General features: G+C 42.2%; 1 protein-coding gene across 1 annotated transcript in view; it reads left to right on the top strand.

Annotated features, from left to right (window-relative positions):
* NT5DC1 (5'-nucleotidase domain containing 1) overlaps nucleotides 1-24,272 on the top strand; it is a 140,368-nt gene that overhangs the window by 93,949 nt on the left and 22,147 nt on the right. Inside the window, exons 7-8 of the mRNA XM_032338777.1 lie at nucleotides 15,242-15,416; nucleotides 17,322-17,419. Of these exons, the coding sequence (XP_032194668.1) occupies nucleotides 15,242-15,416; nucleotides 17,322-17,419 (273 nt within the window). The remainder of the gene's footprint in view (nucleotides 1-15,241; nucleotides 15,417-17,321; nucleotides 17,420-24,272) is intronic.

Here is a 24,272-nt window from a genome sequence, read left to right as displayed (position 1 = left end):
TCACATTTTTCTTCATTGAGTGCTCATAGTTTATTTAGTTTTTATTGCTTACATTTGCCAAACACTGTGAGTAAAATATTTGCCTCATTTAAATTGAATTTTGAATGTTTCCTTCTTGGTTATTATTGAGTAATTCCAGGCTTTCGGGTTCTCTGGTTTTATGTTGACAGCACCTTTCCTTTCAAAAAGAAATAGTCTGGTCACTTATGTCATATGCTTTCTTAAGAGATTTTTTTTCTAGGTCAAAAGAAAGCCAGAATATAATTTTTCATCAGTAAATGGTTTGATTCTTACAGTGTTCTTTTATTCAGGTTTTCCGGAAACCTGTAGCATCTCTGCCTAGATAACTGGACCTGTTTTCTGCTTAGAGCAGACTTGTTGTACCTCATTCTTGAGAGATTGAAGATCTACACTAAATATACACACCAGCATTTATATTACTTCTAAGACCTCTTAGCCTTGAGATTCACTAAAATTTTTGATAAGTAGGCCTCATTTAGACTGAGCACAAATTAAGTTTACCTTTGACTACCGAAGAAATGGTTTATTTTATTAAGCCACATAATACTGTATACTCACTAAGATTTCAGATGAGTGTATCTAACCTCCTTAACAGAAGTGTTAATGGCATTACCTTTATTGAATGAGTTCTGTGTTTCTAGAATCCAGTTACTGTATTTCCGAGCACTATAATGGCACAGAGAAAATTGCTTAATGGAGCTAAGGGGAAGGTAGAAATCTGATGCAGTGAGTGAACTGTACAGAAAAATAAATGAAGGGCACCTGGGTGGCTCAGCAGGTTAAGCGTCTGCCTTCAGTTCAGGTCATGATCCCAGGGTCCTGGGATCGAGCCCCTGCTCAGCAGGGACCCTGCTTCCCCCTCTCTCTCTTCCTGCCTGCCTCTCTACTTGTGATCTCTGTCTGTCAAATAAATAAATTAAATCTTTAGAAATAAATAAATAAATAAATAAACAAACAGGAGTTGGAGCGTGTGAACAAGAACGTAGTGGTGGGCATATTCAAGAGAGACAAAAAAAAAACAACTATAAAAAGTGAGAATTGAGCAGACTCCCAAAAGCAAAGTGGAATTGAGAAAAGCAGAGAAGAAATGGGTTTTGAGGGAATAGCTTCAGGTTAAGAGTGGGAGGGGCTGGAGAGCGGACTTTCCTTTCCGAGCAGAAGCACCATGTTGGCGGGGGGGAGGCGGGGGGGGTGTTCAAATCCGTCCTGTTGTTTGCACAATAGGAGCAACTTTTGCCTCCTGTTTGGGTTCACATGGACCATCGGCCCCAGACCTCCCTGAAGTTCATGCTCAGTTGCCTTTGCATCTGCTCTCTGCCGAGTTGCTCCCCCTCCCCTTCCCCAAGGCTGAATGCCCGGCACTGACCAAGGCCAAACTAAATCTCAGCCTTCTCCTGGAGCTCCCCTTGCCTTCCGGAGAAGCAGTCCTTTTCCTCGCCAGCAGCCCCACACCCCGCGGACTGCACGTCAGTTCTGGTGTCCCCTCAACCCTGAGGCCTCCTTGCAGGAGGAAACCAGCTGTCCTGGTGTATCCCGGATGCCCACGCAGAGCCTGGCCCCAAATGCACACTCAGTAGGTGAACTGTGTGTTTTTGGGACCAGTGGGAAAAATAATTCTCCACCTACATTTCATATTAACATCAGTAGCATCCATAGTCATAGAAATAAAAGTTTTGTTTTGTTTATTGTGGACTTACTGCGTCCTAAAGAGAGAAAGCAGAAAAATACCTTCTTTTGAAAAGCCTTTAATAATATATGTATTAGATATACGTAAAGACTGAATCCTTAACATGATTTTTAAGATTTTTCATGTTAACCCAGCAGAGCTGGTTTTTGATTTTTGGTTTTAAAAGTTTCCTATATTAAATGCTTAAAAAATACATGTGAGGGGCACCTGGGTGGCTCAGTGGATTAAAGCCTCTGCCTTCAGCTCAGGTCGTGGTCCCAGGGTCCTGGGATCTGGCCACGCGTTGGGTTCTCTGCTCAGCGGGGCACCTGCTTCCCCCCCTCTCTCTCTGCCTCCTCTATGCCTACTTGTGATCTCTGTCTGTCAAACAAATAAATAAATAAATAATACATATGACTGTCCTCTTAATAGGATGATAGGTTTGTTCAGAAAAGTAGCCAAGATACAAACTGGCAGCGTTAGCGAGACCAGAAGGATGATAGAATGAAACAAATGAAAGGAATCTGGCTAGAGGAGAAGAGGTGCCTAGAGTCGAGTGCTTCCTGGAAGCCGTCCGGACTCGGTGAACCTCGAGGGTGAACCCTTCCTGCCCAGGTTCCCGCTGTTTTCTCCCTGAGAGCCTGCCCGCCCTAACAGAGGCTGCGCCCGTGTTAGGTGTCCTCAGGCTTCCTCTCCTTTCTGTCTCATAACGGATTATCTTAGCCAGGGGGCTGCCTTCCCATCACAAGCTGATTAATGGTCATCTGGGAGCTGAGCTTAGTGTAGTGGGAATGTACGCACATGCCGGCTGACCATTCTTTTCAGCTGTGCGCTTCAGGAGAGGGACCAGGTTAGAAGAAACACGGTGGAAGTTCTGTTCAAGCACTTGAGTCCTCAGTGGGAGGCAGGCTTTTTGTCTTTTTAAGACTTGAGTACTAAATGCTCCCTATAATATCTAGTTCCTTTGTTCCTGTTATTGCTTCTGATCTCTGTGTGCCTCCAAGCTAGAAAAATCAATAGTAACTTTTTGGTTTTGTTTTGTTTCGTTTTGAGAGAAAGTGCGAGCAGGGGAGGAGGGCAGAAGGAGAGGGAAAGAGAGAATCTCAAGCAGGCTCCAGGCCCAGGGTGGAGCCGGACAAGGGGCTCTGTCTCACGACCCTGAGATCATGACCCAAGCAGAAACCAGAGTGAGCTGCTTGACCCACTAAGCCACCCAGGCACCCCACTGGGAGCTGTTTTAAAAAGCTGTCAGCATTGGCGCCTCTCTAAGCCTACTTTGCCCCAAGCTATCCTGTTTTAGTTCTTATTTTTTCCAGCCGACCAAAAGGTTTCAAGTCAGTGGGCCTGCTTCCTCTGGTGAAAACAAAACCTTTTCGATGGTTACGTGCCTGGCAAATACATTTAAAAACTCTCTGAGACGAAAGTTACAGCGTACCTCTTTGAAGCTGGCCCCTAAAACCGGTCCCAGGTTTTACCTGGAAGCATCTTTACTTTGCTGTACCAAGGAAAACATCCTGGTTTCTCACACAGCTCATTTGTAAGGCTGTGCCTCGGCAATAGTGCCTTCATTCACCCCAGGCTTCGAACTTTTGAGGTCCTTCTGATGATGTCATCATGTCATCATGTGCATTTCTTGGATCGTTCGACTTCCTCTGACATTAACCAGGAAAATATTACCAGCCGTTGGCTTTCAGCCGGGGACTCGCGGTGTCTTGCTGTGACCCGTGCTGTCGCTCTGTTAACAAGCAGACCAAATGGGCCTGAAAATATTTTATTCAGAGACTGAAAAGTCTACCAGAATCATAAAGATAATGGCAAAGGCATAAAACATAGATTTGTTTTAGCAAGGAGAACCCTCTTCTGGCCCAGTAGATTAGGCTGTTCGAGGACCCAAAATAGAGAATTAACTGAGTGGCGACTCCCATGCCTGGGGCTCTGCTGTGATGAAAAACTACCCAGAGGTATTTACGTTATCTGTCAGAAAGCGGTCTTACCACCAATGATTTGTGAATATTCATTCTGCTTGAGAGACTGCATCACCTTAAAACAGTCTCTCCAGTTAATGAACCTAGTAATTATTCTTGGTACTTTCTCATACTTGGTTATAACCATTGGTTGTTTATTGTTCCTATGACTATGAAATACCACATTTATATCAGGAATCAGCAAGTGTTTCCCCAAAGGATCAGAAAATTAAAATTATAGGCTTTATGTAGATACTTATATCACCATTTTAAAATGTAAAAAATCTCTTAGCAGGTGGGCTGTGGTTTGCCAACCCTAGTCTTTATGATCACCTGCTAAGTTTTTTCCAGTAGCTCTCCCCTCACACACGCTTCTGCAGTCATTAATCCTCTACTGTTTGCCACACATCAAGAATGCAAAAAAATATAAAGACAGTTCCTTTTCTGAACGATCACACAGCCTCAGGAGGGAGAAAAATACAGAGATACACTTACTACAGGTGTTTGCTACTGCGTAGTGCAGTGAATGTCGTCAGTGGTGTTCAGAGGCATCGTGCCAGGGGAGGGCTGCGTGTAGAACACGGTCTGGTGAGCAGCCACAGACATGGCTAATTAGTAAAGGGATGACAGTGCATTCCAGGAAGGGCAATGATATCTACTTATTAATGTAATACACTTGTCTTATTTTGTTTCCTATGTTGGTATAAGATCTCTATTCCAGAATAATTACATAGGTAACTTTAGCTCAGTAACTACAAAGTACTCCAATAGAAATTCTGAGGAAAAGCCCATTATTCAGTAATTACAGAGAAAAATAGAACACAATTTAAGGAACTGGACCTCTGCTTCTTGTTTTTAAATTATTATCTTTTTTTTTTTTTTTAAGCAGGGTGAGGGAAGAGGGAGTAAGAGATCCTTAAGCAGGCTCCATGCCCAGCACAGAGCCCCATGTGGGGCTTGATCTCACAACCCTGAGATCATGACCTGAGCCAAAACCAAGAGTCAGATGCTTAATCAACTGAGCCACCCACGTGTCCCTCTTTTTCTGAACGTGTTATTTTACTTTCATAGACACTGATCACCAGATAATTTAGATCTCAAACACAGTTGTAAACACGTAGGCAACGGGGCTACATACATCATGTAACATACTAATCATTCTGTAATTATGAAGAGGTTACATAGGGTTTAGTGGACTAGGATTCCTGAGCTGTATTCCATTCCCAGATTTGTTGCTAAGTGGTTTTGAACAAAATCAGTAGTCTCTACTCATCTTTAAAATCTTCTAATGAGAACCTACTAATTCATCTATAACAGGACAGGATTGAAGAAGGTGATGTCTAAGGCCCCTTCCAGTTCAAGATACTGTAACTATAATTGGAGCGCATGTCAGTAGATACTTTTTTTCCTCTGCAGAAATCAAACTTGATTTTTCCAAATCTCAAACTCTCACTTACTTGAATTCCCATCAATCCCAAAGACCTTGCACTGTGATAACCATGTAGTAGTATACCACATGCCCAAAAAAAAGAAAAAGAAAAAAAAAGAAGGGGGAATTTATGGTGTCCTTGAAGTTACAGAGCACCCAAATGCTGTGCCCCTTCAGAAGGAGTATTGCACGGGTTCTGAAAGGGACCTGGCTGCGTTCACATCCTGGCTCTGCCACATTCTGGTTTGTAACTCTGGGCAGGTTCCTTAGCCTCTCTGTATCTTAGTTCCCTCAACTGCAGGTTGGAAATAACAGAGGTCCCACCTCACAGTGTTATTATTGTAAATATTAAATACGGTCATCGTTGTAAATGTCTTAGAATTGTGTTTGGCAAAAATAAGCCCTCAAAGTATGTCAGTTATTATTATAAATAGGATAATTATACATGTAAGTCCATTTAGAAGATTTAATATTGAAATGTTTTAAAATAAGTGATAATGCCATTGGAAATTGCTCCAGTATGATGGTGAACAAAAAGACACAGGTAAGAAACTATATGTGGTTTGCTTAAAATTGCCATAAAGTTTCACATGAATAGAGCATATCCTGGCAGGAATCACATCAAAATATTTTTATGTTTGGTAGCTGACCTGAAAAAAGAGCCCCTGTTTTCTTTTCCTTAAAAATGAGCTAGGCCCCGGGGTGGCTGGGTGGCTCAGTGGGTTAAAGCCTCTGCCTTCAGCTCTGGTCATGATCTCAGGGTCCTGGGATCGAGTCCCGCATCGGGCTCTCTGCTCAGCAGGGAGCCTGCTTCCCTTCCTCTCTCTCTGCCTGTCTCTCTGCCTACTTGTGATCTCTCTCTGTCAAATAAATAAATAAAATCTTTAAAAAAAAAAAATGAGCTAGGCCCCATATAACAGTAAATTGCAGCAGAAATGACCCTCTAAGACTTCTAAGGCTATGTCGTAAGCGTCCTTGCAGGTTTTACTTTAGTATTTTGGGACAAGTTGAGCTTATCCCGAGATTGGCCTGCTGTGGGAAAGCCCAGGCTAGCTGAGTAGAAACACAGTTCGCCAACCCTCAGTCTCCCCACTATCCCAGCCCAGGGGCTGGACAGCCACTGAAGGAATCCTTAGATGATTCCAGACCCAGTAGTGACATTTGACTGATACACCCCCAAATGAGAGCCACCCAGCTGAACGCTGAACTCTGTCATCCCTGAAAACCATGAGATAGGATAATACACTGCTATTTTAAGTATATCACTCTGTGTTAGATGGTTTTTTATACAGCAGTAGAAAACTCAGTAAAATGAAATTTCTATACCAAGAATGTATCATTTAATAAAATCAATAACCTCTTTAAATACTGCTGTTTTCGATGGCAGTGTAGTTTCAACTTTAAGAATATTATGTTTCATGTGGTTTTAAGTTGTACATGTCCATTTGGTAATTTTCAACCTACAAATTAATAAGAACGGTCCTTTAGCCACCCTAAATAAATGTAAACTTGTTGGACTTTACGCATGTAAGAGTACAGGGCAGCCCAGGAATTTGTGTAGATTATTCTCTATCAACCATTACAGAGAATCTCCTTTTTTCTAAGACCGAGGTATAAGATTTCTCTTGACAGTGACAAACGGGGCATATTGGATGCTTTTTGTTTTTTTTTTGTTTTTTTTTGTTTTTTTGTCTCTCTCTCTCTGTACCAGACTGCTCTCCTCTGGGGAATCTAAATCTGCGGTCCTTAACTTCTCGGGAGTCACATGTCCGCAACCCCAGGAATCGGACGTAAACTAGAGCACCTGCACCTGCTCTGCTCCCTCAGACACACACATACAGGGAGGAGCAGTGTGTGCAGACAGCGTCAGGATTTCCTTCACCCACTGAAGCCATGTGTGTACTGTGGGTTAGGAATTCTAGTCTGGGGCGGGGGGCACCTAGCGGACTCAGTCAGATGAGCATCTGTTTCTTGATATTGACTCAGGTCTTGATCTTGAGCCCTGCGTCATACTCCCTGCTCAGCAGCGAGTCTGCTTATCTCCCTCTCCCTTTGCCCCTCCCCCCTTTCATGCATATTCTCTCTCTCTCTCAAATGAAGAAATAAATCTTAAAAAAAAAAAAAAGGAATTCTGATCTAGGGCATTATTATTCCTGAAGACTCCTTCAGTAGTACTGCAGAACATTACACATAGGTCCTGTGTACTTGTGTTTGCTGTCGTAGATATTAACACTTTTTTATTTTATCAAGTCCATAATTTCAAGTTTTATATTACAAAAGAACAAGATCTGCCAGAATAATTATCTGCACTAAAATGGCTCACTAAGGGGTACCTGGGTGGCTCAGTGACTTAAAGCCTCCGCCTTTGGCTCAGGTCATGATCTCCGGGTCCTAGGATTGAGCCCCACACAGGACTCTGCTCGGCGGTGAGCCTGTTTCCCCCTCTCTCTGTCTGCTTATCTGCCTGCTTGTGATCTCTGTCAAATAAATAAAATCTTTTTAAAATTTAAATAAAAATAGGGGTGCCTCGGTGGCTCAGTGGGGTAAAGCCTCTGCCTTTGGCTCAGGTCATGATCCCACAGTCCTGGGATCGAGCCCTGCATCGGGCTCTCTGCTTAGCAGGGAGCCTGCTTCCCTTCCTCTCTCTCTCTGCCTGATTCTCTGCCTACTTGTGATCTCTCTCTGTCAAATAAATAAATAAAACCCTTAAAAATAAATAAATAAATAAATAAAAATAAAATGACTCGCTAATTTAAAACTTTCGTATTTTTTCCCTTTTCTTTCTCTTTCTTATTTATTTATTTATTTATAATCAGCTTGGAATGACTGGCCAGGTGGCATTTTACAATAACATACAGAGGATACAACTGATGTAGGCCAGATTTGGGTGGAAATGTGTGTTGGAAAACAGAGTAATGCCTCATGAAAAAGAACTGCTTTTCCAAGTTCTGGGGGTTCCGGGTACAGATGTGGCAGAGACTTAATTAACACCTAACAGGGATTCCCTGTTTGTATATGACCCTGTGAGACCGGATACTGGACAAGTAATTCTTAAGTGTGCTTGGCAGTTGAGTTCCTCCTAGTCAGTCCTAGTTCTGCATACTTTCAGCTTTATTAGAAAAGATATTTCGGAACAGATAGAAGATGTTTCAACTAAAATAATTAAGGAAACAGTATGCCCTTGTGATAAAATATAATCTTTACATTGTGTGTTTCTTTGAAGACCAGTCTGTCTTTTGAAGAAAACTTGAATGTTTTGACTCAAGGTTAATGAGGTTAAGACTTAACTCAAGGTTAAGTCTCAAAAGACTTAATTTTATTTTTCTGTTGTAATCCATACGTATTTCAGCAACTGGTTTTTACTGTCTCGGTTTCTAACTAGCTCACCCCGGTTTCTAACTAGCTCACAGAAGTTTGTGAGAAGTCAGCAGTGCTATGTAAAATTTGCCTGAAGTACTAGGTAATTTTAGTTTTATTTAAACCGTTCAAAAGATATATATTAACATAAGCTATACAAGTATTTACATTTTGTAAATAGATATACAATAGAAATCTTTGAGTTATTCTTGGAGGTTAACAAAAACAATTTAGAGCTCTTTAATTTTATTTCAGATATTTCTAGAAGCATTTGTGAATTTTTTCTTCTTATGTCTTGAATTGCACAGACAGAGTAATGGAATTGTTGACACTTTTCCTAAGCATCTCGTTTTGGTTCTCTGTTGCTCCATAAGAAACCAGCTCTCTTGTTACTGTCACTGATGCTCTGGGCTGAGTTGGGTGCTTTGCACTTAGGGTTTCCCAGGCGGTGGCAGGAATGCAGTCATCTGAAGGCTTGCCCAGGCTGGATGTCTCAGGGGGCACACTCATGGTTCTGGGGGTTAGAACACAGACACTTAAGTCCATCTGACTCACTCCTCATAGCAGGGTGGTCTCAGACTGGTTGTACTTTTTACATAACACTGGCTTCCAAGAGATAGAAAGTTAGAGTTTCCCAGCCAGTGAAGGGCCACACCTAGACCTAATTCTTTTGGTCAAAGCAATAAAAGGCCTGCCCACGTTCAAAGGATTGGAGCGCCCCGACTCCCAGCTCCAGACACGGTGAGGCTGGAGAGACGGCTGAGCCATACTCACCAGCGTAGTAAGTGGCAGACCTGGAATTCAGACTCAGGCCAGTCCCAACTGCAACGCATGCACTTTTCTGCTTTGCCTGCAAAATGACTACACTCGTGATTGGTAAATGGAAAAGAATGTAAAATAATACTGTGAAAAAATGCCATCACATATTCACCTTTGAATATATCTTTCCATGAAAAGAAATAAAAATAATCTTGAAAAGCTGAAAACCATGTTAGTTTAAATTCATTTTAACGTGGGAAACAGGTCTAAGAGTTTCCGTCAGGTAACATTAAACACACTTACTCTGATTGTGCACCTTTAGCCCGAATAGTGAGGATCGAGTTCCTTTAGGAAAAAAACGTATTTTTAAAAACTATGTGGTTTTTTGAGGGCGCCTGGGTGGCTCAGTGGGTTAAGCCTCTGCCTTTGGCTCAGGTCATGATCTCAGAGTTCTGGGATCGAGCCCCGCATCAGGCTCTCTGCTCAGCAGGGAGTCTGCTTCCCTCTCTCTGCCTGCCTCTCTGCCTACTGGGGATCTCTGTCTGTCAAATAAATAAATAAAATCTTAAAAAAAAAAAACAACTATGTAGTTTTTTTAAGGGTTTTCTATAGCAGTAGTACTTAAAGTGCAGTCCTTAGACTATCAGCTGGTGTGGGAAATTGTTAGAAATGCACATTTTCAAACTCCACCCAAACATACCAAAATCAGAAGCTCTGGGAGATTTCAGCTAGCCTTCTGGGTGATTCTAACATACCCTAAAGCCTGAGAATCACTACTCTGTGGAAGTCCTGGAAGAACTGATTCTTTGAAATCACTTTTTGAAAGACTATGTACATGAAGCGGAGATACATGTCAGAGGAAGAGAGACACTGTGGAAACGGGAGTTCATTGTGACCAAGTTCTCCAGCTGTGACATCACCATGGAGGTGTAGATGCAGGTGTAGACTAAGACCAAAGTGGCCCGTCTCCACCACCTGTTCAAAGGTTTGCAAGTGTCTGACCGGCCAGGTGTGAATCTTGGGAGCGTATCGGGGATCTGCGGGAATTGATGTTTGTTGCACGTGCGCCACGGGCTTCCCTGTGCTCCCAGATTCAGCCTCGTGACTGACTCCCTCCTCCCTTCCCCTATCAGGTCAGATGGACCGAGCCAGTCTTCCTTAGCATCGTCAGTATTCCCGAATTTCAGCGTTCAGCCCTCGTGTCCTTCCCAGGCTCTCTGTTCTTGTCCCCAGCACGAGCGTTCTCCTTATCGGACAAGGTCTGATTCAGGGTTCACGCCTGCGTGTGGCATCGCACATCAACAGCAACTAATAAGTGTTGATTCCCTATTACAAACAAGGCTCTCTGTTAGGGGATTAAGTAATGTAAAATTAAGAAGCCCTTGTCCTCTGAGAGCCTCTGATACACAGTCTTAGATCTTCGAGCACTAATCCTTAAAATCACTTGGGGAGCTTTAAAAAAATACCACTTTCATCACCCCAGCCCAGACCAATCAAATCAGAATCTTTTGGCTAGGGCACGGTTACAGAGATAGAAGTCAAATACTATTAAAATATAAATTTTATAAATTATGTTTTTCAATATCTTAAATACTTCATTATGCAATTCTAATGCGTTGTCCTTTTCCAAGCATTATATTTAGCATGTAGATTTTTCACTTTACTCAATCTAGGTATTCTAGGTTTCTTTATTTACAAATACCATTAGATAGAACCAAACCATATAGGGACCATAAACAGGAAATCTGTCCTAAAATTAAATGTTTCATCTTTTGCCCTCTGTAAATAAAAGTGATTTTAGAACATACACAACCTGTTGCTTATCTCTGTCATCCTTCAAAAAATATTTTAGTATCTCTTGGCCCAAAATAAAGTTATATGTATGTATATTTCAGAAAATTCATTCTGTCATCTCTTACAGCAAGTACTTTTAAACGGTGTAGAGCTAAACATTCTAGCTGTTCACTGGCATGCTCTTCTATAACTTGTAAAAGTCATGAACATTTCAGTCTCTCCTATATTACGTTCTGCAGCAGAAACAACAACAGACCTTAACTGGAGTCTGATGGTGGAGGTGTTGGCATCCCAGCATCTCTGATCCCTTTTGCAAAGAGCTTTGAAAACTCCAGCCACAAAATCACAGAAAAGGTAGTGACGCAGTTAACAAGAAAAATGCTTTCTTACTCCATGATGATAGAAAGAGTGATGTGGACACAACTGCTTGTTAAAATTAAAAAGCGTATTTTTTAATATTCAAATTGTACTTTTCTTTCTAACCACAAGAGGTCCCTAATCCTCAGTCACGTTTGATAAATGCAGACCAATTTTATGTGCCTATCAGACTGTTGCAACACTTTGCTATTATTTTCATTACTGTATTAACCAATTTTTTAATATACTTAAAGTAAAGGTCTATTCTTTAGAACTAGCTTTTTTAAAAATGTACTTTTAATCCTATCTGGATACAGAAAATACCAGTGTCTAAGGATATGAGAGGAGTGGAAAGGCGGGGAAAATGAGTTACATAAAGTGGCTGTGAAATAGAATTCCTTTGAAGTTAAGTGAAAACACGGGCTACTTTGTGAGTTGATAACAAATAAGGCCATTCCTTTCTTTCTACCCTAGGTCTAAATGCTCTGTCTTCTCCAGTCAATGTTAACCTATCAGTTTAAGAATGTAATTAAATACAATTATTTTTTTCAATAGGGGTGTTTAAAAAAAAAAAAGGAAGATATTTTGGATAGGGTGACTTTGACAGGGCATGCAAATGTAGTTTTTTGTCATAGGTTATATGTTGCAAATCCTATTATTACTTGGACTTTAAACAATCATAAATATTTCTGTGTCTGCCTCCACACTAATTTAAGTAGTCATTCATTGAATGACTGCTCCATGCCAAGCAGAAAGTCAGGCTCCCTTACCTTTAGGAGTTTATATATATGGTCACTTTGGAGAGATAATTTAATGAACAATTATAATCCAGTTTATAGCTTGATTTAGTAGCTTTGGTTTTATAGCTTGATTTATTTCAATAAAAATATGAGTTTTTTATAGACAACAATGCTATAAACTTCAAAATTGCTAGGAGACTCGACCTTAATTGTTCCCACTATAAAAAAAAGCGAAGATAATTATGTGACGTGATAGAGGTGTTAGGGGAGTAATCATAATTGAAATATATAAATATAGCAAATTAACACATTATATATACATCTTAACTTACACAATGCTTTCAGTTATATTTCAATAAAATAAATTTTTAAAAAGATGAGCCTGTACTTGGTGTAATTCTATCTATTCCTTTAATGATTTGAGGTTACAAGAGAGCAAAAATACATTCCCCAGTAGCTGGTGACCATTTATAGTAAGAGCAGCCCATAGTCTACCCCAATGGGTATATACTTACTATTTACTTACTATAAATGTTGGGAGATTTTAGTGTGTTCATTTTACTCTGGCTTGTGAACAGAATGAGGACACTCATATGATTGCCTCAAGGAGTAATGTTCTCTTACTAAAGTATTATGTGTGCACTCTTTTGGATTAAGTTTATTAAAACTAATAAAACCAATTTAGGCAAGAATTTTCAAATACAATATTTAAATGTATGTGCTCTATTTTTTAATTCACTTGGAAATGGAATAGGTTTGTAGCAGTAATTTATATTTTGATCACTAGATGGCACTAAAGACATAGCTGTGGAAAACCGAGTTTTCTCAACTTGGTTCTGAATGGACACTTAAGTATGTAAGTGTTTTCAGCACTGTATACCACTAATCTTTTGTTATCTATCCCATAATATTTCTGTTTCTAAAAAAGCTTCGTTTTTCTGGGTGGAAGAATCTCACATATGATTCCCTTAGGTATAATAAATTGAGAGAGACACAGCCTCTGCCATTTACTTGGATAGTCACTCATCAAACTATTCTGTTCTTAGCTATTTGATTTTATTGCTCTCTCTTTCTGAAATTAACCCTTTCTTACTCATACCTTCTCTTCTCTGAAAAAAAATCTTTAAAGGGTCACTACATAGTTGTATGATATTAAGAGATCCTAGAGATTTACACAGTGGCAAAATACCAGAAGAGCGCAGACTTTTTGTTCTCAGTCTCCTGGTGTCTCAATATTATTATTGCATTGTAACATGGTTTTTTTCTTTTGTTGTTTTTTGGTCTGGTTGTGATGGATACTTGCAGTATATCACGTTGTGAGTAGAGATGCTGCAGGCTGCAAACCATAGATATCCTTGTTATGTAAGCTGTTGTTCAATTGAGTTACCTGACTGGAAGTCCACGGTGGGGCTGGTATGCTCAGCAGTAGTTAGTTAATTCAGTGTCTTAATTAGAGATCGAATGATGTCATGGGGGACTCAGGTTCCTTTCACATGTCAGCTTGGCCATCCTGGCTCTGTCAGATTTGTGCTTTGTGTTGGGGATAGCTGCTGCCGTTCTAGGTGGGATATGTAAGCGAAGTCCAGAGTGAAAGAGCGGGTGACTACTCCACCATGTAGATTCCTTCTCCGCGGCTGTGCACCTGACGCCACAGACCCCCAGCGGAGTTCTCAGGTCCCATTGGCGAGGCCTGGCCCTCTGGGACTTCCTACACAATCCACTGCAGCGGGAAGGGATTCCCACAGGAATTGCCACTACACGGTAGGCTGAGAGCGACCCATACCCCCCCCGTGCACCCATCCCTGAGAGGAGCAGGAACCCTCAAAAAACATTAGTGTCTCCAGCAGAGAAGCAGGTCGAAGGCGTGAACTTGGGCAAACACAACAGTGTTTGCTACCATTTCTGGTTTTATTGAGTTTTTGTCTTTTTGCTTAGAGACTCTTCTTTTTCCTAATATTCTTGAAATGTTACTTTCATGTCTGTTACTTTAAGTGCGTGAGACTGTGCAGAATCACAGGACCAGCCTGTAACTGTGGCGGAGCTCAGTGCTCATTCAAGCTCTTTCTCCTGTGGTTTTGTTTATGCTTGTGTCCTATTCTTAGCAATTTAAAGAAAGTAGGAACTTGGGTTCTCTTTTTCTGCTTATTAGTGCTATCGCCCGGAGAGCAGTCTCTCTAAAGTACAGTATGAATCTAGTAGCATTTCAGGCAAGTCTGCAGTTGTCTGCAAAGTACACACAACTTTCAAGGCACCGTGTCAAGCAGCATGGGTGCGTCTGACCAGAACTTCTGGAAATACTGGCAGCATCTGCCTCAGAGCTCAGACTGGCCCCTGTGGTCTCTGAAGACCCAGAGGGGCAGAGCCAGCAGGCCCACCTCAGTGATGAGAGCCATTCAGCTTTTGCTGGCCACTGCATTGCCTTCCAGCCTTTTCCATTTGACATCCCAGCAGCTCTCAGAGCCTGCAATAGCCTGGCCTTCTAGTCTGAGTTCCATCTGAAACTCTACTGTGACTCTGAGGAACCCAGCTCCCCTCTTGGTTGCTTCACACTGACACATTTCTCATGCATTATCTGAATATTTATTCATCATTCGTATCCAGCAGATAATTTCTTGCATGATTGAAAGAGTACTTATTCATTGACATTTCAAATGCAGGAAGGCTTTCTCTGATTTAAAACTGATCATATTGGGGCACTTGGGTGGCTCAGTGGGTTATGCCTCTGCCTTTGGCTCAGGTCATGATCTCAGTGTCCTGGGATCGAGCCCCGCATCGGGCTCTCCGCTCAGCGGGGAGCCTGCGTCCCCCTCTCTCTCTGCCTACTTGTGATCTCTGTCTGTCAAATAAATAAATAAAATCTTTTAAAAATAAATAAATAAACTGATCATATTGTGTTTATTATATTATCTGTTCTAACAGTTTATCGCTTCCTGTCAGATAATCAACAGACATTCTCAGCTGGCCTTTTCAGTCATCATGTTCTTAAGGAAAGAACAGGAGTATTCTTAAGAAGCAATTAATAATGGTGTCATTGCCATGTCTGAACCAAGTTTTTATCCTTTTGTCTACAGCTTTGAGAGACATAAACTTTCTTGAGAATACATGAAGTCAAAAAAATTTTTTTTTAATCTCCTTAACATTTTTTATTTTTCAGAAAACTGTGGAATATATTTTCCAGAAATCAAAAGAGATCCAGGCAGATATTTACACACATGTCCTGAATCTGTGAAAAAGTGGCTTCAGCAGCTAAAGAATGCTGGGAAAATTCTTTTGTTGATTACAAGTTCTCACAGTGATTACTGTCGACTTCTCTGTGAATATATTCTTGGGTAAGTGATAAGTCCTTCCATTCTCGTGGCCTTAGAAAATACTGATGACAAATGAGGTCAGTACTGCTTTCCAAGTACTCGCCTGTGCCCATCCCCTTCTGTTAGACAACGCTGAGTGACCGGCAGTTGCTTCTCTGCATCTGCTGATGGCAACACCCCCCAAGGGCACTTTAGCTAAAGCAGTATGACTGGGGCCAGTAAGACTCGTAGCCCGCCGATGGTCTGGACTTGAGAGGGTCTGACAGATTGGTGGACATCATGTCCTTTGAGCAGCACTCCATGAGTTCGGTTTCTCAGCTTCGGATGATAAGTGAGGGACACCGAGTTGTAGATGACATTCCCTGACCCCTGCCTGGAGTACCGCCCTTCCGGCCCTTTCGGTGTGGAGCCGCGTCCTCCAGCATTCAGCACAGCCAGGGATGAAACTGACCTCCAGGAAAGTCGAGGCAGTGTAAATGCACAGACTTCAGACAGACATGGGTTCAAGCCCGACCTTGCAACTTCCTCAGGCGCCTGAGGTATGTCTTTGACTGTTCTCACCCTCAATTTTATCGCCTTAAAAATGGGACAGCCATACCTCATAGGTGTGAGCGGGGAGTTTAAACAAGGTAGCACAGGTATAGGATTCGAGTAGTTGGTAAGTTTCAGTGTCAGTATTTATTTATGTCATTCTCGTGAGCAGTACCAGAGAATATCCCTGGTTGGAGCCAGACTGTAAAATGGGTAATGAGATCTCCCCCAGTGTTTCCTCAGATTGCAGCAAATACTGAATTGCTGGGTATAAGCAAATTTCACCCTCAACACTGACCTCTGCCTTCTTTGGCCTCCTGAGGTCCGTGTTCCTCAGCACGTGTGGGTTTAGATTGGTCTGTGGTATATTTACAATCTACTGATGGATTTTCTGCTTTCTGAGTAATATGTAGGCCTGGGATCCTTGGAGCGAATTAAGGCAGGAGTCCTGGATACCTTGCACGGTGCCTCTTGGACGGCGAGACTCCATTTGCCGTCCTGATAGTGGCACTGTGCTTCCAAACAAGCACTCTTACTTTCTTTTTCATTAGCATAGATGACCCAAGTTTTTCTTCCTATCTTAATTTCTCTTCAGTGTAGTTTAGATTTCTAAATATTATCTCCCCCAATGCTCTAGTCTTTACTTTGCCATCCCATATGATCCGTAATTTAGTATTAAATACAAACTAAAAAACAATTATTGTTACCTAAAAATTATCACACTGTAAGATTACACTGATTTCCAAAATGAGGTATCTTCTTCGTATTTGAACACTCTAAAAGATGTCACCTCACTTGATATAACGGTAGCTTTCTGTAGGATCCATGTAGCATACAAAATTATTAATAACTTCATGCTAATAAATCCAAAGTTCAGGCCCCACATTTGAAGACCTAGCTCGTGAATATTTTCGCTGTTAGAAGCTATTAAATTCAGGGGCGCTTGGGTGGCTCAGTGGGTTAAAGCCTCTGCCTTTGGCTCAGGTCATGATTCCAGGTCGAGCCCTGAATAGGGCTCTCTGCTCAGCAGGGAGCCTGCCTCCTCCTCTCTCTCTGCCTGCCTCTCTGCCTACTTGTGACCGCTCTCTGTCAAATAAATAAATAAAATCATAAAAAAGAGAGAGAGAGAGAAGCTGTTGAATTCATTCACTTTAACTATTACCCAGTTAGTGAGTTAATGTGCATTTTTCCCCCTTACGTTTATACTCGAAGGTGTTGTCAGGAGGGGGTAGTGCTTAACCGTCTGCTCTTTGCACATGTGAAATACAGAAAAAGCATGTAAAAGTTAATCAAAAGATAAGAAACGACTGTGATCAGATAGGCAAAGATTAAGTTCTATTTTATGTGGACTTTTTCTAAATCCATAAAATTATGACAAATATTGTTGCTTTTTAGGAATGATTTCACAGATCTTTTCGACATTGTGATTACAAATGCATTGAAGCCTGGTTTCTTCTCCCATTCTCCAAGTCAGAGACCTTTCTGGACACTTGGTAAGTTAACATTTCTTCCTTCCTTCTTTTTTTTTCAGATTTATTTATTCAATTACTTAATAAATGCCTGTTGACTGACAACCATGTGCAAAATACTATGCTAAATACAACAAGGGGTATAAAAGTGATAGCACGCCTTCTTTCCCGTCCCAGGAATACACACACACATTAAGGTCAGTAAATGCATGGGGTTGATTGTAGGCCATTGTAGCTGTCACGGAAGAAATGACTTCCCAATGAGGTAAACCAGGAGGACACCTTAGTTCTGTTGGCAGGGAAGGCCTGTCCAAAAAGGCCTGGAAAGGTGACTAACCGGGCAGGACCTGCAGGACAGGTAATGAGAAGAGCAGAGGAAGAGAGGCAGCAGGTCAAACAAATGCACAGGCCAGCGTGGGAGTAGTTTCGGCGAGTTCCAGTGACGGAGAGTCGGCCAGGGATTCCGGAGAGAGGAGAAGACGTTGGGGAAGGCAGGCGGCCTCGCACACGGTGGAGATGGGTTTGAATATTATTCCACGAGCTCTGAGAAGCTGTTCAGTTGAGGTGTAGGAGTAACAGGGAGAGCTCTTTGGCTGTGGAATGCGAATGGATCGAATGTGGGAAAGATAGGCACTGAGTGTCCCACGCGAGAGACTGGGGGTTGGTCTGAGGAGGTAGTGCCGGAGGTGGAGAGAAGCGGACATATTTCAGATGCATGTGGCGGTGGAACACAGGGCTTGGTGATGCTTTCAGAAGGAGAGGATGAAAAGAATAATCAAAAATGACTTGTTGGTTTTTCTTTTTTCTGAATTGAGCAAATGGGTGGAGGGTGGTAGCATCTACAGCCATGAGGAAAAATACAGAGGAAGAGTTTTTATGGGGTGGGGATGATAGCTATTAAGAAATCATTTTTTATAATGTTAAGTTTGAAATGCCCATAAGTTATTCAACTGGAACTAACAATTAGGAAATTGTATAAATGAGCATGGAATCCAAGGGAATAGCTTTAGGCTCAGGATATAAATTTGGGAGAGTTATCAGCTCACAGGGTATTTTAAAGCCATGGGCTTTTATGAGATCAAATGCAGAGAGAATGATGAAAGTAAAACCAGATTGTAGATAGGTATTCCCACATAATAGTTTTTTAAACAGTTCATCCTTCTATCTCTTGATACTTATCAATTAAGCAAATATAGTGCAAAAAATGCAGTAACTTGTTAGCATAAAGTTCATGCATTTGTGGTCTCCAGTATATTAAAAAAATTTGGCATATTTTTAATGTGCATTGTTTTCCATTACTGGTGTATGTGTGAAATTTTAATAAGAATTTCTGTGGAACATGGGGCAGCTGGCTGGGTCTGTCCATGAAGGAAGCAACTCTCGATCTTAGGGTTGTGAGTTCAAGCCCCACACTGGGTTAGAGATTAGTTGCAAATAAAATCTTAAAAAAAAAAAAAACCTCTGTGGAACAATATAAGAACTGCTATAGGTACAGAAAAGGTATAGATTTTGGAAGAAAATATGAAAATCCTGCAAATAAAAATTTTTTAAAAATTTGCTGAGTAGTTAGATATTTAAATATAAATATGTGAAGGGGGAAATATTTAGGGTTTTTTTGTTTGTTTAACACAAAGAGTATTATTTGAATCCCCGATAACAGGTTATTTCTTAACATCAAGGATTTATAGGAAACATTAAACCAATATATAAAAATACCATCGCTCTCCCTCTTTCTACCAGACCAGGGTTTCTTTTTTCTTTTTTTTAAAGATTTTATTTATTTATTTATTTGTCAGAGAGACCGCAAGCGAGAGCGAGCACAGGCAGACAGAGAGGCAGGCAGAGTCAGAGGGAGAAGCAGGCTCCCTGCGGAGCAAGGAGCCCGATGTGGGACTTGATCCCAGGACGCTGGGATCATGACCTGAGCCGAAGGCAGCTGCTTAACCAACTGAGCCACCCAGGCGTCCCCAGAGCAGGGTTTCTTAACCTTAGCACTTCTGAGGTTTGGGGTAAGATGCTTCTTTGTCAGCAGCAGTAGGGCTGCCGCTCTGTGTGCTGTGGGCGGCTTAGCGGCGTCACTAGCCTCTGATCACTAATGCCAGTAGCATCCCGTATCCCAAGCTGTGACATCCAAAAGTGTCTCCAGACGTTGCCAAATTTGCCCTGAGGAGCAAAATCACCACAGTTGAAAACAACTGTCCAAACCACACTCATTGATATACAGGCATATTTTCGTATCTTCAGTTTAAAAAACATAAACTATGCCCTGATCCTACATTGTCTTCCAGGTAAAACCTCCATTCTCTGGCTCCCTTCATAGCTGAAATTCTAGAAAGACTTGTCTACACTCACTGGTTCCCCTCCCTCCAGTGAACTCTTCAGCACACCGCCAACAAGCTGGCCACCTTCTATTCTTTATCGTCCTTAAATGGCTGTCCCGGGATTGCCCCCAGCAACAAACCTCCAGTCTCTTACCCCTTTCATGTCCAGTAGGCTCTGCATCACGTCCTGTCTAAACCACTTCGTCTCTGCTCTCTGCTCAGAATATATGGGATTTCATGCTTCTGTAGATATACAGAAAAGCCTGCCTCTGTTTTTTTCATATCCAGAAGTGATTAGACTAGAAGATCTCTGAAGTTCTTTCCAGCTCTAGTTTTCTGGGCTTCTGAATTTAAAATATTTCAGTGGAAGATACAGTGAATCTGCAGTTTTTAGAGTTAACACAAAATACTTTATTCCCATTTTGAGGGCAGTAAGTTTGCGAGAACTGTTATGAATGAGAGGATCGTACTAACATTAAAGAACCTCTCATCTGTGGTGTGTAGTGTCCAGTTTCATGCTGATTCTGATTCGTTGCCTACCTCTGATTGCCTTTCTACCGCTGGATTCCCTTCACCTTTCTCTCGCTCTACTAAAATATTTTATTGCAGTAAAATATTCATTGTGCTCAAAATCAACACAAAGTTATCAAAATATTTTCATGCAAATGAAACTGTGTAAATAATAGCTATGAGTAAATAGCATTAACACAAATTTAGCTTCTAAATCAATATGGAACTTTCTAAGAATTGTTAACAATAGTAAAGGAAAAAAAATTGTTGATCGTCAATGTTGAATTCACTGATTTCCACAAAAAGAAGTCTTCCATTATGTTTAAGACAAATGATTTATTCCTTCGACGCGTAACCAGAGAGAAGTCGGATCCCAGCCCTCATGCTGCAGTCCGGGGAACTTTATGATTAAACAGCATATTTTCCAAGCTTCACACCTATTTCTCTAACAGATTTTTCCTTAATCTTAGTGTCAAAATATACTACATTTCATATTTTAAAAAGCAACTCCATTAGTTTTTAGTCAGTTTGGAACTAGTGTCCCTTGTATCACATTTCTTAAGGGTTAATGTTCTCCAGCATTCCACATTAGCCCTCCTTTCTTCTGCTCTCTCCCACTCGGACGGTTTCAGCTATCCCCTCAACAGTAATGACTCCCAGTTCCTTATCTCCCCGCATCACTTCTCCCTGACTCACAAAGCATATTTCTAAATTCCCCAAACCCTGCAGCCCTGGCATTGCAGGAACCTTGATGTGCAACTCATGAATTTCCCCTCCCATCTTGGCGTGCTCCTCTTCCCGGACTCCCTAGTTCCGTTACAACTTTTCCAACTGATCTTGCCCAAGCTAGGAGAACCCATCAACTTCTGTCGCTCTCTCCCCTTCATGTCTAACCTGTCCTTCAGTCTTCTCAGGCTGGTCACCTACCACCTTCCTGCCAATGCCTTTATCATGCCTTGTGCGAACTGGTACACTCACATCACTGCTGGGTGTGACAGTACCTAGTGACTGATCGCCCAGTTTCCATCAGCCTTGTCACCCTCAAACCATCCCCCATGTGGCAGTTAATGTTATTATATACCATGCACGTCCTGTCCCTCCAGTGTCATGTAAATCAAATCACTGCTCCAGATGGATTAAAAGCAGAAGTAAAGTAAGGCAAAGGAGCTTCTGGGATGGAAGGTGCCAGGCCAGCCAATTCTCAAGGGCACAGTGTCCTTGCGACTGTCGCAAAGGCCTGATGTTAGCTGTTGCCATAGCGACGAGGGGGAGCGTTGTGCCTGAATCTGGAGCCAAGTGCCTCCTGCAGGGCTGATGCTTACCAACCTGTTTAAGGATTATTTGGGGGCAAAGAGCCTCTTCTAGGCAAAATGTGCAGCATCCCTCCCCATCACCGGGTGATTCAGCTCCTCACCAGCGCACCCGGCCAGGGTCGGAGTGGGGGGGAGGGGCAGTCCATCCTGCAAGATGGCAAATTCAGTGAGGACAGCGAGCGACTGTATCTTTTTCACTGCCGGGTCCCCTTGCTGCCAGCTCCCCCTCCTCCCCACTCCCAATTTGGGAATCACGACCCAACTCGCTGTCATTGGTTTCTTGGCCTGAACTATCACCCGCACGCAGACTCCCAGATCTTTCCCTGCGACCTCTTTTCTAGAGCGTCATACCCCGTTTCCCCTGCACACAGCTGGCCCTGCGCAGGATTGCGAACTCAGACTTGGTACTCTCCATCCACGTAGAAACGACACCGGACGTGCCGGCCGCTTTCTGTTATCGTCCTTACGTGACTACCCACGGAATCGCCCCGCGGCCAGCCTCCTGTCTCCTCCCCCTTTCGCGTCCAGTATGCTGTGCACCGCGTCCTGTTTAAACCAAGTATGCTGTGCACCACGTCCTGTTTAAACCGCCTGTCTCTGCTCTCTGTTCCCTTCCCATCAGGCCGTCCTCACTCTCTTCCCGGGGAGTCTCTTAACTGCCCCCGCCCCCGCCGCCTGCACTTTGTACCTCTCCCTCCCTACCTCCCTTGCGCCCTGCCCTCAGATACTAGACACAGACTTCCATTTGTCACGTTAAATACATTTTATGTAATTCACTTATTACTGTTAGGCATAGTCTGTAGTTAATCACACACACACAGAATCTCCTTGGCTTCCCACTCCGTGGAGCATCGGAAGGCGAATTCCGAATCTGGTTGCTAAGTTACCTTTTCATCTTCACTCTGTCCGCTCCCTACAGATGCCCATGAGTCCACCCTTGCCAGAACGAACACCTTCTATTCTTGGCAGATTTTTGTTCCTGCCCTGCGCTCCACATCAGTGTTTCTTTGGCTATGATGTTCGCTCACACCACCCGGGGATATTGTTAGAATGGAGATTCTGATTCAGGAGGTCTGGTTATAACCTGAGCTTCTGCCTTCTAAACAGATTTTCTGGTGAGGCAGATGCCACTGGTCAGATCACCAGTGACAGATTCTAGTAACCCTAAGAGAGAATGTCTTAGTGCAGTTAACTGAAGATTGTTATTCTGAAAATAAATGAGTCCCAGCATATGAGGTATGGAAGTATTGCTCAGCGGGGAGCCTGCTTCTCCCTTTGCCTGCCACTTTTCTGCGCTCTTTTCTGTGCCTGAGCACTCTTGCACTCTCTCTAACAAATAATTAAATCTTTAAAAAAAAAAATTTAAACTAAAGAAAAGGACTTTGAAAGAATTAATTGCTTTAAAGAATTGTGAGTATCAGGGGCACCTGGATGGCTCAGTGTTAAAGCCTCTGCCTTTGGCTCAGGTCATGATCCCAGGGTCCTGGGATTGAGCCCTGCATCGGGCTCTCTGCTCTGCGGGGAGCCTGCTTCCTTCTCTCTCTCTGCCTGCCTCTCTGTCTACTTGTGATCTCTGTCTGTCAAATAAATAAATAAAATCTTTTAAAAAAATAAAGAATTATGAGCATCAAACAAATAGTAAACCCTCAGAATCAACATAGATGAGTAGATATTCTCTTAAATTTGCTGAACTCGCTAGTAAAATATTTGTTTCTCTTAATCTGTAATTTTCCTTTTTATGGCTCCCAACACAGACAAGCATTTTAGCAGACATTTTACTTTAAAAATGTCTAATGGGGGGCACCTGGCTGGCTGAGTGGGTACAGTAGGTGACTTTTTTTAAAATATTTTTTTATTTATTTGACAGAGAGGGAGAGAGAGAGCATGTGCACATGAGCAGAGGCAGAGGGAGAAGCAGGCGCCCTGCTGAGCAAGGAGCCTGATGTGGGACTTGATCCCAGGACCCTGGGATCATGACCTGAGCCAAAGGCAGCCACTTAACCGACTGAGCCACCTAGGCGTCGCGAGCACGTGACTCTTGATCTCGGGGCCATGAGTTCAAGCCCTACATTGGGCCTGGAGCTTACTTAAAAAGATAAACTTCAGAAAATATATATTTTAAAAATGTGTTATTGCCCTTGCCCCCCCCCCAAAAAATAGAAAAAGTGTATAAAAATGCACAATTGGAGGAAAAAATTCTAACTCAAAATTGAAGAGGGGATATGTAAAAGTAAATATGCACTGTCTAGTCAGGTCCACATAATATAGGACAGAATTCAGGGAATCAAAAGAATTGTAAATATATTTTTAATTATAAGTCATTGTTTAGTAAACCTCTAGCAAGTCAAAGATTGCTACTAGAATATAAGCATCCTAAAGACAGGGGCTGGGGCCATCTAGGTTACCTCTATTACTTCATACCTAAAGTATTCTGTAAAATCTAGTTGAATAAAGATTTGAAAGAAAAAAAGAAAAAGTTTTTTCCAGGTCAGTCTATTCCCACCAGGCTATGAGGATTCTGTTTGTAATATCTTCCTTGTAACAGCAAAAGAATGGCAACATCTCACTTATCAAGAGATCACTATTAGGGGTGCCTGGGTGACTCAGTGGGTTAAAGACTCCACCTTCAGCTCAGGTCATGGTCCCAGGGTCCTGGGATCAAGCCCCATATCAGGCTCTGAGCAGAGAGCCTGCTTCCTCCTCTCTCTGCCTGCCTCTTTGCCTACTTGTGAT

Source organism: Mustela erminea, chromosome 4 (genome assembly GCF_009829155.1).
Source record: "Mustela erminea isolate mMusErm1 chromosome 4, mMusErm1.Pri, whole genome shotgun sequence".
NCBI lineage: Eukaryota > Metazoa > Chordata > Mammalia > Carnivora > Mustelidae > Mustela > Mustela erminea.
Note: the sequence above shows the minus strand (reverse complement) of the source record. Positions and strands in the feature narration are given on the sequence as shown.